At 40.3% G+C, this 14,553-nt stretch overlaps 2 protein-coding genes across 2 annotated transcripts; both read right to left on the bottom strand.

Annotated features, from left to right (window-relative positions):
• Positions 1-1,053: 1,053 nt before the first annotated feature.
• On the bottom strand, positions 1,054-4,552 carry gdf2 (growth differentiation factor 2). The gene is made up of 2 exons (XM_086302976.1): positions 4,062-4,552; positions 1,054-3,313 (listed from the first exon to the last, which is right to left on the bottom strand). The coding sequence occupies exons 1-2, from the start codon at positions 4,504-4,506 to the stop codon at positions 2,394-2,396; spliced, it is 1,365 nt and encodes a 454-aa protein (XP_086159102.1). The 5' UTR covers positions 4,507-4,552; the 3' UTR covers positions 1,054-2,393.
• A 2,705-nt stretch (positions 4,553-7,257) lies between these two features.
• Positions 7,258-11,507, bottom strand: gdf10b (growth differentiation factor 10b). The gene is made up of 3 exons (XM_086304729.1): positions 11,038-11,507; positions 8,819-9,729; positions 7,258-8,611 (listed from the first exon to the last, which is right to left on the bottom strand). The coding sequence occupies exons 1-3, from the start codon at positions 11,291-11,293 to the stop codon at positions 8,420-8,422; spliced, it is 1,359 nt and encodes a 452-aa protein (XP_086160855.1). The 5' UTR covers positions 11,294-11,507; the 3' UTR covers positions 7,258-8,419.
• Positions 11,508-14,553: the final 3,046 nt, after the last annotated feature.

Raw genomic sequence — 14,553 nt, forward strand, 5'->3', positions numbered from 1 at the left:
TTCTAATCGCTGTTTTTAAATGATAATATTAAACAGTAGAAGCAGAGACTTAAAGGCTCTGTTGTCCCATGCTGTTGGTGATTGAAGGAACACACTGTTATGAAGCAAAAAACTAATGGAGCTTTTTCCTTGGTTCTCAGGAAACAGGAATTCTGACCCCGACACTGATGTTATTTTAAAACAAGATCAGTTTAGTGCTACAGGACATGGAAGTGTTTGCACAAACTTGTCCCCTCATTGATTTCAACATGGTGGGTCAAACTCAGATAAGACTATGTCACTGACATTTAATATTTACACAGCTGACAGTATAGATTACTGTATGATGAGTGTGTGTAAGGGGGATAACTAATTGTTTTTTCCACATAGTCATTAGTTTATACAGTCATTTTTCCACGATTACATTAAAATGTAGAACCTCACTTTCTCTTTCTCTTTGTTGTTTTCTATAATTTGTGGACTTTTGGAAAATAGCATTCATGGAGACGTTATACAGGCTTTTTTGTAACGCTATTACTCTGTGCAATAAAAAGTCAGCATTGCACAATGTGAATAACTGTGATATTTCTTATTTCATCACCTGCCTCTAATCATCTTATTAGTCTTCCACTGTATAGCAGCTGTTTCAGTACCTAATGAATAATTGTCTTTGTGGATCAGCCAGTCTCCCCAACTGTATCTTGTGTTTTGAGTCCAATTGATATTGGATTTTTAGGAGCAACGGTGATATTTAATGATTAAAAATCTGATATTTTGGCTGTTTTTTCCTTTCATATGCATGTAAAAGACAGATTTCCCTGATTTGTTATATGTATTTGTTTACAGTTGTTTTAGGAACATATTAATTAATTCATGCTCTGGACAGCTATGGTCAGGTCAGCTGGTTAATGTGCTTGTGGTTTTCCAGACTCACGGATGTTGCCAAAAGGGAAGTGGCAGAGTGCCCTCTAGTGGACAAACTGTGCCCTGTTGACACTCACAGCATTTCATTTATTGGCCATAAATATCAATAACAGGTGAGGAGGTGAGTAAGTCAAAAAGGAGACTTCTGGCTGAGAAGAGCCCAAGAATTTTTTATTAATTTCAGGGTTGGAATGCCTTAGAAACAAAATGATGACATCATGCTACATATAGGAGAGTAAAAATCTGCACACTGAGAGCAAATATTCTAATAATTATTATTTCTTTTAAATATACATTTTTCTGTAATTTCTTTCTCTCAGGGATCATAAGTACAGATACACACCTATCAATTTTTGACTTCTGCCCCTCTGTAGTAGCCCATGGTGGGCATGTTTATGCTGTCAATGAATGTAATGTTAATAATTTACAGACTAATACCAGATATATATCAATATAAATAATTTATACTTACAATATCAATATACAGATGTGTTATATCAGCAAATGAGCAGTGATTATATGTGAATTTATGTTTCACCAGCTTATTACAAACAATAATTAAACTATTTTACCTGTAATAGTAAACTCGTTTAACTTTGCTTTTTACATGCTTTTTATTATGTACTCCACACATACAGGGAAAACCTTTACTGTACACATAATGAGAATTAAATACAATAAATGCAAAATGTGTCCCTTTCCTTTGCTCTTCCACTATTCTGTTGGTCTGACAAACCGTCACGCATATCTTACAATGAACTCTCAAAAGCAGCAAGTCTGTCATGCTGTTAGCATTGGGGTATTAATTTAAGTGATTGCCAGTTTTTTTTTTCATCAATTATGCATAGTACCTTACTTCTGACAAAAAATAGGTGCATAGTTTAGAGCAATTCTTTATTCCTTAGTATTCATTTATTTAGAATATTTGCTAGAAAAGTTCTTATCTTGAAGTTTAGCTTCTTCCTAGCTTCACCTAAAATTGAACCTAGGGATGGGAGATATTTTTAGCACAATCAACATCTTGTATGACATCTCTTTTCACGCTGTAGAGAATTCTAGTCCACAATGATAGATTAGAAATACCCCTTCTAGTCTAGAAGAGCTAATCACAGCTTTTTTCACAGTAAAAATAAAATAATATGGAGAACTTAAAGCTAAATACAGGTGGTGCGCGTTTATTATGAACTTTCACGAGGGAGGGTGGCGTTTAACTCCCACATGAAGCCATAGTTTGCTACTGAACTTTTTTCTACATATAAGTCATGTGCATATATCAGTTGAATCAACAGATCACTAAAAAAAATCAGTAGAATTAATAGAAAAGACTTTAAAAAACAAAACAAAACAAAAAACTCTGGAATATTTTACAACCTTTTGGACCAATACAGGGCATGAAAGTTGCCATATGACCTGTTATCCTTGAACATTGAACTAAATGGAATAAAATTTAAATTTAGGATGATCATTACCTTTGCTAGGGTAAGGGCAAACTACCTGCAGCCACACTCTGCTACCTTCATCTCTTCATACAGATATCTTATAGTGATGCGCCCATTCTCCTGATACATGACTGTGATGGGGTCAAGTTGGATTGGGACGCAGCATGCCATGTTGGCCTTCTTGGGGTCCCTGATGTTCATCAGCGTCTGGATAAGGGCGTGTTTTGATGGAGATGACTCATCCGTCAGTGGATGGTAACACTGGCCGCGACATTCAAAGGCATCATATTCCCGAGGCGCCACGATCCAGCTGTCCCAGCCAATGTCTTTAAAGTTGACCTTGAGCGAGGTCCGCCGGCAGTATTCCCTCGGTGCTCGTCTTTTTGTTCTCTGTGGGTGCTGAGAATCAGGGATCTCGTTTGGTAGCTGATATCCTCTGTTCCAGTCAGCCCCTGAATGTTGGATGGTTTCTTCTTCATGAAGGATCATCTCTCTTAGTTCCTTCTTCATCTCCCTCCTCCTGTTACTGAGGTCATTTGAGAAGACAATCAAAGCCGCAGAGGTATTATCGCCGACGGACACGCTCATGTTTAAACAGCTGGCCCCTGCCGCCCCGCTTCTAGAATCCCCACAATCTTTCATATCCACCGCTACGTCAAAAACAGTTGGTGCAGGGCCTGACTTGATCCAGCTCTGAATAGCCGTGGTCACATCAAACGTTGTCCATGTGCTCTGAGAGCCTGCCACCTCTTTGCCCACCAGCAGTTGGGCCGAGGATGTGAAATTGTTCGTATCGACTTCGTAGACTTTAACCATGATCTTGAAACTGTGGGAGGTGACTCTTGGCCTGAAGTTTGGGAAGAAGAAAAGCTGCAGCTCAGCAGTTGTGATCTTTTCATGGCTGGGGATGCTGATGTTGAACTGCAGCCTGTACTTTGACTTTGTCCCATTCGTCATAGAGAGAGTAAAATCTGTCAAAGAGAAAAAACACCCTGATCACTGATACATCTGAAACAGCAGCAGGGATTGTCATGGTCGGCCACGGACTGTGTACCTATTACAGTCAGAAGTGAAATCCGAGTCTTATTTCATTTTCTGCCGAAATAGTACCCTAACATTGACAATATTATGTTATTTGATAGATTCGATATCTGTCTGTCGAGACCAAAAACAGTTCACGACCACTAGAGATCCAAAGACCACACAGGCAGTAACCATAATACAGAAACTGATGTGTAGTTCTCATTGGCTAATCAATCAAAGGAAATCATCTGGGGATACTTTCGTTGGTACTTTACATCCTGCATCTTCACCAGAATATATAAAATCATGTAATAGCAAAGGAAAAGCCACTGATGAGGGCTTAGAAGTAAATATTTCTCTATTTCTAAGAAGTTTCAGCTCATATATGCTAGGAAATGTTAATATTACCCCAGCTGAACATTTCAAGAAACAACAAAAAAAATAGCAATGTGGGTTTATCAGCTAGTTGTAGCTCTGAAGAGGGAAACCTGTATTACCTGTGTTAGCTGCAAAGATCTAAACCAGATATAACACAAATGTGCATTTCTCAAGGTGGCTTTTCCAGATATGGTTCTTGATTTGGAATACTGGAATAAACAAGACTCATTTTCATGATCCATGAATGTCCCTCTGCCATCAGCTACATGTAACTCAGAGTGTACTTTTGCTGTGTCCAGTTAAATCCAATTCAGATACCTTGCACAGTGAAGCTTCGTATGACATCAGACTGAGGGGCTGCCGAGGTGTCCGAGGCATACTTGTTGTACAGTTCCATCATGAACTGAGGGGGGATGATCTTGCTGTGCTCCTGAGGAACATCTGACAAGTTGAGCTGTCTCAGAAAACCCTCCTTCATGGTTCCCAGGAGGTTCTCCATCCTCGAATCTGTCTCTTCCTCTTCCAGAAAGTCCTCTGAGAGCTGAGAGTAGAGTTCCTCCATGTTCCTTCTGATGTCATTGTTGATAGGTTTACAGTGGCAGGAACCAATGGTAGCCACCAGACTTAAACACACCTGGAACAGGGAGCTTCTGGAGAGCTGCATTTTGAACGTGACTAAACTGGTGAGAACTTCACCGTCTCCCCTGCTCGAAAACAGACTTTGCTGTGGCAAATTTTGAAAATGGCAATTCTCAGTACACATATCAGACTCCTGGTGTCCGCTCCCATGCTCCCAGAGTAAACAGGGGGACTTGTGTCAACTAAAATAGTAGCTTGGCCATGCTTATCACTGCAGCCGATGCCTTCTTTAAAGCTTTGTTATCATTAGAGGGGTGTCTGCTAATGAAGACACTGTAAACAGTTGACAGGGATAATGAAGGGGGTGCTGGAAATTGCGAGGTTACTGAAAAACAGACATTTATAAAATTACTTTCCCCAACTCGGATGTGGCTTCATAACGAAACCAGCCAAAAGAAAAAGAAAAGAAAGAAAAAGTGATAAAATGTCAGCTTGAAGGCGTAACAGCCTTGCTTGTTAAAATCTGTAGCTAGATTAGCATCGTAGCTCTCGTGGTTTCAGTGCTGTGGTCAAAATGTCAAGAAATTTCTAATTAGACAGCAGGATCCAACCAATCCTATCAGTGTGCATATTTCACATTTCACATCTCTGGCATCAGTTTTCTAGCCCATTGCTCAAACACTACTTGTTTTTGCAAATGCAAAAGTTCTTTACAATGACCTAATAATCCCATTATTTACAACCATTATACTCATGTTAAACTTTTGCTAGTCCCACAGAGTCCACTGAGGATACACATTTTGGTGATTAAGTTATGTACAGGCAACACAATGGAGAGCATAACATCCTATTCACAGGGGGATGATGAAATTAACATAATATACACGAAAAGCCAAAGAATTTGGATTGATGTTTCTTTTTAAACATATAGATATTAATAATCACTGTATGTGTGATTGTGTTTGTTTCATTCAGATTGTCCCAACATTAAGGAGGTGATAGAGTATGTAGACATATATGCTACAATCATATTTATACTGATAAAATATTAATAATATAATCTGTGTTTGATTTCAAAATGTATTTATGTTGAGTTTCTTGTCTCAATGGAAACTCTTCCATAAAATGAAAGAAACTAACAATGAGATGTGACCCTATGTGAAGTTTTGGAGCAATTTAATAGCAGTAATGCATTACTGTAAAAGTACAGATAATACAAAAATAAAATAAGAGATTGCATATCAGGCAAGTTCTATATGTTGTGGACTAATCTTAAAAAAGTGTGTGACTGTATCTCTTGTTGTGCACTTCTTCTGTGCGAAGAAGAACCAGACGCAAAGCAGCATATGGAAGAATGGTGACGAACTGGTTGAGCCCAAACCACAAGCCAGTGAGTCTGGGGAGGTTGGCTTACATCCGACCTATAGTGGAATTTCTTTCTTCTTCTTCTTCTCAATTATTCAGTCTCTTATTACTTGGTTCACACTGGGTTTCATAAAATGGTTTCGCTGTGGCCCTTTCATGGTCTAAAGAGGTCTGCTCTATGGAGTCCATCAGTGATGAAAGACGAGGAGCAAATGTACTGGCATGGGTACAGCAAACAGTGTAGGCATGCAGAAGGAAAACAAACACGATGAGAAAACTTTAATATGATCTAAACCTGATCAGTTGGATGAACTTGTGAAAAGAAAAGAGAAATAATAAAAATGTTTTAGGGTAGTGAGGACTTGATCATGTGTCATACCAGCAATATGTTTTGGCCCAAGCTTTGTTTTCAAGGCATTTGTCAGTATGCTGCATGTTTGTTCCAGATTCTTTTCTCATCAGGTAGCAAATCAGTCTCCAACCTGAATAAAAACATTTTTAGGCAATAAAAACAGTTAGATTAAAGACCTTAATAGTCTCCATGAGGTCTACGTTTGTTTCTGTTATGTGGTGATATTCTCTGTAGCTTCATACAAGCGACTCCTGCCCTGTGACAGCTACTCTGAATCTTCAAAACATACATTACATTAACAATTTGAAGTTTAAGTCGTCACTGGTGATGAGCCTAATCGTAACACTATGCTATCAAAAAGTGCTTTTTAAAAAAAAATTATTCTCCCAATTATTGGCAATTAGGGAATAAAATAAAATAAAATGTATTTTTAAATACTTTTTTCTTGTCTCCAGACAGCAGGGTTGGGATTTGGAGCTGGGATTGTGGTTATCATCAATAGTGACTCACATATCACATCGATTTATATAAAGTACCAAACAAAAACAAAACTTTTTTTAATCAAATGTATTTACAGGTCATGTAGACTAGCATTCATAACTAAAAAGCACTAACCTGCCACTATTTTAAAAAACGCAAAAACCTGTAACCTGCCAGAGGGTCTGCAGATGGACATTAGCCAAGGCTATAATCTGGCATATTTACATATGTTAAAATGTTCATTAATATGTATTGTCCCTCTTTCTAAATAAATTAAATAAAATTAAATAAAATCAGTAAACCTACAGATCAGACCTAATGTCCCAATTTGCTGAATAAAACATCAGCAAAGTTGGAAATTAAAGGAAAAGTTCACAAAAGTGTCTGAGGTCAGCACAAATACCCTTTGGCACTGGTTCTTTAAGTGTCTGGAAATCTACTGGAGACATGGAAACCATGACCTCAAAATATATTTCCTCATTTGATGATGTTAGTAGTGTTGAGAGCATATTCATCCAAAGTCTGTAGTAGGTTTTAAACTGGACTGACATCTGCTGATTATTAAGGTATATGATTCAAGCATTATCATCCTCAGGAAATAAGTATTTATAAAATGAAGGTGAACAATTTTGCACTTCCTCTAAAGTGGAATTTAAATGTTTTCCCTCCATCTTTATATATGAAATTTAATGTTACATGACAAGAGGTACAGTGTGTATAAAGTACTGCATGTTATGGTTAGGTATACATACTTTAATACATAAAAACCTACGTTAACAAGTGTTTTTGACAGTATGTACAATTCAGTTTATTTTTACACCAAGCATACACCAAGTCTGTGGTCTATTAAAGCACACATCAGCACATCCCATTAATATTTGATTACAGTTTAGCAATATCTCCTTTAGTTACTGTGGAAATCTACTTTCATTACTGTACACATTAAAAACTGTACATGTCTTTATGGATAAATAATGTTTTAGTGTTTAAAGGAAGTGGTGAATAAACACAGGAAGTACAGAAAGTCATCCAAGTTTGACATCCTTTCAACTGAACAAAATGCACAGCAGGTGGCAGCAGTGCATTGGTTATGTGTGATTGGTGAACGGGCTTAACCCTGCTTTCAATGCATTAACAGTCACCATATGGCAAAATACACTCATTATATACAAGATATAAACAAATAGTTGCTGAGATATAGTTTGAAGAAGATATGACCTCTCATGCATGATAAAGGGCTAAACTCACTAAGTACCACTTAATGTTCGTGTGTAATGATTTCCATGACAAATGCTGAGTAACAGAGAATATGAATATGCTGCCATGTAGCATCTGTGTCCAAAGTTCTTCTTATCAGTTTGACCACAGTTCAGAACATTTGATTAGCCTTTTTTGAGCTCTTTTGAGGAGTCTGAGCAGATTCCCAAACCAAGTCCAGTTAAGTCTGAGTCCAAGGTGATGGTAAAACAACATCCTTCTAAAAACTGAAACAGAGAAAAAACTTGATAAACTGCTCCAAATAAATAAATAAAAAAGCTTTTTAAGGATCAGTGGGAACTTGATCTACTTGCAGGAACTTGTAGATTAAAAGTAATACAAACACGTGTTTCTTTAAGGGCACCCAAGCATTTTCAGAAAATAAACTTGGATGAAAGGCATCTATGAACACTGTTAGACAAGCAGAAAAATACTTAAGGCAATGTCCAATCCTGGCAGACATGAAACAAGGCCAAGATCTCGGAAGAAAATTCTGTATGTATCAGTTATTCTCACTGTTTCTCTCTACAACTGTTCTTCCATCTGACACGAGCTTCCTGTTAGGCGCTGAAGCTACACTTTCTTTGTATTCATTGTCTCCTATCTTCATTGATCACAGTTTCCAGCGGCTCATGCAGTGGCCCTACCGGCAGGCGCATGTATCCACAGACATGTTTGGGTAAACCTTTAGCACCATGTTCCTGCTTGGATCCAGGTAAAGGACGCTGAGGGGGCTCATTTTGTCTGGAACACAACATGGCTCAGGCACACCAGGGACAATTCCCACAGCTCTGACAATGCTCTGGATAGTGGCGTGATTGGAAGGACGTGCCACCTGAGGAAGTAAGGAGTTGTAAAGGACTGATTATTAGTAAAATAACAAGAGAACTTTCCTAACCCTTAAAATAAAGTCATGTTTTTATAATAGTTTTAATAGTTTTTCTACTTGTGGATTTGGTAAAATAATGAAGTATTCTACTGACTGAATTAAAAAAAATCAGCTAATGGTTGGAGTGACAATAAGAAGGTTTTCATGTCTTACTTTAGGTATGGGGAATCCACAGGTCCCGGCGCAGTAGTAGGCATCAAAAGCCTTTGGTGCCAACACCCACTCGCTCCAGCCGATGTCTGCAAAGTCTACCCTGAGGTAGCGCCTGGAGCAAACCCTGGGCTCACTCCATTGTCTCCTCCTGGCCTTCTTCATCGTCCTCTCATCAAAGCTCAGCACTTGTGGCTTGCTCAGGCCCTCGCTGCTTACCAGGCCATGCTTTCTTCCCGTTTTGACCACAGTTTTTGCTTTTGCTGGGAAATATGTGCTCTGCCACAGTTCGTGGTTCTTCAGGTTATTGAAGTGCGCCTCCGGTATGTCGTTGGTTTGGATCTGTAGATGAAGCTCCCTCCGAATCCTCGAGGCTGACGTTGAGGCGGATGAGTCATCCCCTGCTGGAAAAGGCCCATACCTCTGTAGTGACATGGCCACGCTGTTTGGTTCATCTATAGCTCGATCGTCGGCATACACCAAGATATACGGCAGGTTGGCTGGTGAGAGGCGTTCTTGGCCATGAGGGCTCCTCTGCTGTACCCGAGCCCCCCCAAATCCCATATCAAACTCCACCATGACCACAAGCTCTTTGACATCTCTGGCATGTTTCAGCACTGCAGTTACGTCCTGCGTTTGCCAAGAGCTTTTCTTGAAAGGAGACAGAGTTACGTTTCCCAGAGGCGTCAGAAAAGCCGAGTTTAGGGACGACCCATAGAAGAGGAGCCGCGAATGAGCAGGATCGGGATGCTGGATGCCTCCAGACGGGTGGCGAGGCGTTCGGAAACGCCACGCCGGTCTCTGGTGGTGGCGGGGCCTCTTGTAGAGGAAGTGAAAAGAGGCGGAGAGGATGAGCTCGGCGTTTTGGATTGAGGACAGGTTGAACTGGAACATGTCTCTGCCCTGTGAGACTCCTGGGGAATATGAAAAGGAATCAGGAGACAAATGAAAAGCTTGGCAAGAAAAAGTTCTTCAGGTTACAAAATGTCTGAGAGAAAAACATTTTCATCCCGCGCACAGTGCTTTTTATGATCCGAATACAGGAAATACACACATAAACAGTGATGTGATGAGCTCAGCTATACAGATCTTTTGCTGAACAGATGCTACAGCCCTGAGGGAGCACCTCTCTCTGAAATGAACAATAAAGACGAGTGAAGTGATCGCACTGCTGCCTTGACCCTTTCCCCTTCTCTTTATCATGTCACGCTGGCACGTTTGATTCAACTCAGTAACAATGTCAATATATCACTCGCAAAATGTTGCTCAACACATCTGATGGACATAAGCAGCAGCACCAGCAGCATGGAAAACATTAAGCACGGCACGGTTAAATGCCTGCCTCGTGCATGACCAAAAAACCTCACCCTCGAAAGCTACACTATTGAAGTTCAAATCTTGTCTCCTGCACTTCCACCGCAGCCTGAAAGACAAACATTGGGTCGGACCAGCAGGTCTATCATTGACATATGGAAATGCTTATAGCAGAAAGAGCTCCTCTGAGGCTTTATGCGGTGTGTGAGTGTGATAATGGGCTCTTGTCTGACACCTAGGCTGTTACAGCTACTGGGGAAACAACAGTGTTTGAGACATAAAGTTTTCTCAGTTCAGTAAATCACAGCATAGACAGAGGTGAAGACGTTTGGCACAAAGGGAATCGAGGTCTGCTGGGCGATTGACAAAACACCTGTGCTGAGGATGCTAAGGATAAAGAAATGAAAAGTTAAAATTTGAAAGATTAAAAGTAATTCAGATCTTTTAGTCTCTTATCTTATCTACTAAAGTTTAATTTGGACATTTTTTTCCTCCTGTATTTTTTTTAAGTTAATATTTGGTGAAACAAAAATGAAATTAACCGTACAGTGAGAGAACTGCACTTTTATAAAGATAAATACATACATGTTGGTATCCAGATCCACACATTATTAGTTTTGTTGCTTCTGTAATTTCCCCCCTTTTTTGCAAATCGACCAATTGCATTAATACGCTGACTTAGTGTTCGACTACAGTAATTATGATATCAGCAACAACAAACCTGCTTCAATTTGTGCTAAAACATTTTAACATGTTTACCAAATAATTAACGTCATCCAATAAAAATGTATAACTGAATATTTACTTTGTAGTTTTACACATGAAAATCTTGTTAAACAAAACCACGCGCGGCTCTGCTCTGACATATTTATCGGTGAATTTAAACAAATATAGGTGTTGTCACTCACTCGGAAGAGCTTTAAAACTTCTCACGGTGTTTCCTTCCTTCTGGCTCTGCGGCTCTTTACTGTATTTCTCGTACACTTTGAACATGTTGATGGTGACCATGTCCCGGTTCGCGCTTTCTTGCGCAAAGACGCGCTGCTCTGCAGAGACTTCGGCACCTTGACGCACGGCTCTTTCCAGACCTTCAGATTGAAAGTAACTCCAGCTGGACTCCAGGACCGCCAGTAAACACAGGGTGTAAAAAATCCGGTTCTCCATCGTAGCTGATGTGGAAGCAGATTCTATTAAAATTATCTTCAATCAATAAAAAATTTTATTTGTCTATTTTTAATAATTAATTAATTTGTAGTTGGTCTTTTTTTTTTTTTGTAAAAATCTCTTTCTGGTCCTGCCAGTTTGCTGCCCACCCAGACTTCAAATCAATGCCCAGGTTATCCGTGTCAGATCCGAACTCCACGGTTCATGGTCTACAGCTGTTTCTACAATGGGAGGAAATCCGCGCAGACGCTGCTGCTGCAGGATGACAGATGGTGACGCCTCAGAGCGCGCAGCCAACGAGAGCCATGCAGCCCATTATGTGAAGTGCTCATGAGCACTGACAGGCTTCACAATCCAAAACTTCTTAAGACAGTGACCTCTGACAGAAAATGCATCAACACTAAGGACTACATGCTGAACACCATTCTGCGCTATCACTGAGAGTTTTATGAGGGCGTTTAAAAAATAATTATGATGGAGTATAATAATAATTTTGTTTTATCATGCTGCACTGGAAGACTACTTTGAAAATCCAACTAAAACTCATCCATCCATCAATTTTCTTTACCACTTAACCAAATCAGGAACCTATCCCACCTGTGACAGGGCAAAAGGTGATGCAAACCCTGGACGAATTACCAGTATACTGCAGGTCTACACCTTTTGTGGTGTCACCATTAGGACTGGTTAAGCCTTTAAAATGTAAATAAAACATATACATGTTGTTACTGTGACATCAGACAGATTTCTCAAGTTCTGATGCTTTAACTTGAAAAAAACAACTGACATCATCAGCCTCAATCTGACTGACAAACCGAAGAAAGCAAAATACCCCCATCAAACAATAGTTTACAAAAATGATCATCATGCTGTATTAAGTGGGACTTAGAACTAGTGATCAAAACTATAAACTCATCAGGAAAATGTTTACTGTGGTCATAAATAAACCGAGAAGCAGGGATGTTTTGTCAGAGATTTAAATAAACCTGGACTTTTTCTGCAATTAGAGGTCTGGTGGTCATTAGCGAGAATGCAGCTTTAAGGCACTTCCTTCAGCTGTATTGCGCAGACCGTGAATACATGTCCATGTTTTCATCTGCACTCTACAGTCAAGCCAAACGCACACTGATCCTGGCTTACAAGTCATCCCAACATATTCATATATCGTCCATGTCACTCTTTAAACATTGCCCATTATTACAATTCAATAATGACCATGTAATTAACTTCTGTACTCTAACTATCTGCAAGCCATCACCCATTTTGCAAGCAGTTTATACTCAAACAAAGGAGAGGCAATAAAAGATGCTGCAACAACACCTTCTTCATTTCTCCTTCCCTTTGAAGTTTGCCTGAAGGAATTTCTTGGATGACTCCACCATTACAGCACAGAAAAGGTAAAAAGTCTTGAAAAGGGTCAAAACCCCAAGACCTCTTGGGATTTTTGCTTGCTTCAAACAACAACTGCTTGAGGCAGATGATCACCCCTCAAGACTGTGGATCTGCTGCAGATTTCTATCTGTCGAAAGGGAGAAGGTGCCAAGTGCTTTCACAAAGAGAGGTATTGGAGTTTTCCTGTTTAATACTGTAGGGACTCGACCTTACTATATAAAGTGCCCTAGAAGACTTGTGTTGGAGCTATCCTAGCAAAACTGCATTTTAAAACAACACTTGCACTGTTGCTAATATACTGCAGGTTGCTTGTTCAACCATGAAAAACACATATTTGAAACAACAATCTTGTAACACAGAATTAGATATTACTACTGTCTTAGTGTTTACCCACATAGCAAACAGGTCTGGCCCAGATCTGGTTTCAAGCCGGATCTGCTGGCTGACTTCTGGCATGATAAGACGTATGTCATCCAGATATGGGTCAGGCCTGGCATAAATGGCATTGTCTATGCAATGGCATGCCATATCTGGCCCGATTGTGGTTTGGTGTATGTGGCCCAGGCCCATAGAAAACAGGTCTTCCCTGCTGGCACTTTCTGACGGACTGGTGTCATGGCAGGGTGTATGTCAACCAGATGTGGGCCAGGTCTGGCAATGATGGCGCTATTTATGTTCCTATTTTTCTATTTTAGTTAGAAGACCCAAATGCCATTTGCAATACTATACTGCTGTGGTAGCCAACGTTTCAAATGCAGGTTTGACAGGTTTGTGAGTGTACACTTCCAAAACCTAGTAACGGTTTGCTCATCTTTGCCAGTGGGTGGCTGTAGCTCAGGAGGTAGAGCAGGTCACCTATTGATCAGAAGGTTAGTGGTTCGATCCCTGGATCCTCCAGTCACATTTGTCAAGAGTGTGTATGTAGTTAGGAAGCACTCAGTTAAGAGAAAGTTTTTGGTTGGGAGAATGTGGCATGTTGTATAGAGCACTTTGAGTAATCCGGGAGAGTAGAAAAGTGCTATATAAGAATTAGTCCATTCACTGTCTGAACAGAGTTTTGTCATGTAACTTTTGCACTGTTTTGCATGTTTTGGCACATGTTGTTATTGCATGGCTTGATTAAGGTACACATTAGGCTGACATCTGGGGCCAGCACAGGGCCAGCAGTGTGTCTACAACTGGGCCGTGGCTGCACACCACTTACACATGGCCCACATACTGCAAAGAATGACGGCCCTTCTGTGGCCCAGATCAGGTTTGCCAGAGGTAATCCACACATGGGCCAGCACAGGACCACTAGCGTGTCTGCAACTGGCCTTGTGTCTGGCCCATGTGTGGGCCACCTCTGGCAAACCAGGTCTGGGCCACCAAAGGGCCTTCATTCTTTGCGGTATGTGGCCATGTGTAAGCACATTGTGTGGGCCAGATCCAGGCCATACCAATTTTGCTATGTGGGTATATGTTCGCTTCAGCTGCAGTCAGTTAGCCCTGGGTGATCAGAAAAATGTTATTTTTATACCTCTGGAAGCTTTATTACTAAAGCTAGATCTTCCAAGCTTAGAAAAGCTGAACCATGATGAGTGTTCAGACAGGAGCTTCACTGACTGATGGCCGAGTCTCAAGGTGAAACACGTGTCATTTTGTTGCCTGACAGTTTCTTTTAGGCAGCGAGTAGCAGAAAAAAAGGAGAGCTGCTTTGTGTGTTTCTGCTGTAGCACAATGGTTTCCCTGTAAGAGACGTGCTCTCACCACCACGGGTCAGACATCCATTAAAATACCTCCTGCTGGTCCTTGAGAGGGATCACAAGGCACTCTTTGACACCACTGTGTCCTACATCAGAGATAAAGGACTCTGCTGGGACTGGGAT

The sequence above is a fragment of the Aulonocara sp. 'chitande type north' Nkhata Bay genome, linkage group LG8 (genome assembly GCF_057382095.1).
Source record: "Aulonocara sp. 'chitande type north' Nkhata Bay isolate Kocher_YH1m ecotype deep benthic linkage group LG8, A_spYH_male_GT1.1, whole genome shotgun sequence".
Classification (NCBI taxonomy): domain Eukaryota; kingdom Metazoa; phylum Chordata; class Actinopteri; order Cichliformes; family Cichlidae; genus Aulonocara; species Aulonocara sp. 'chitande type north' Nkhata Bay.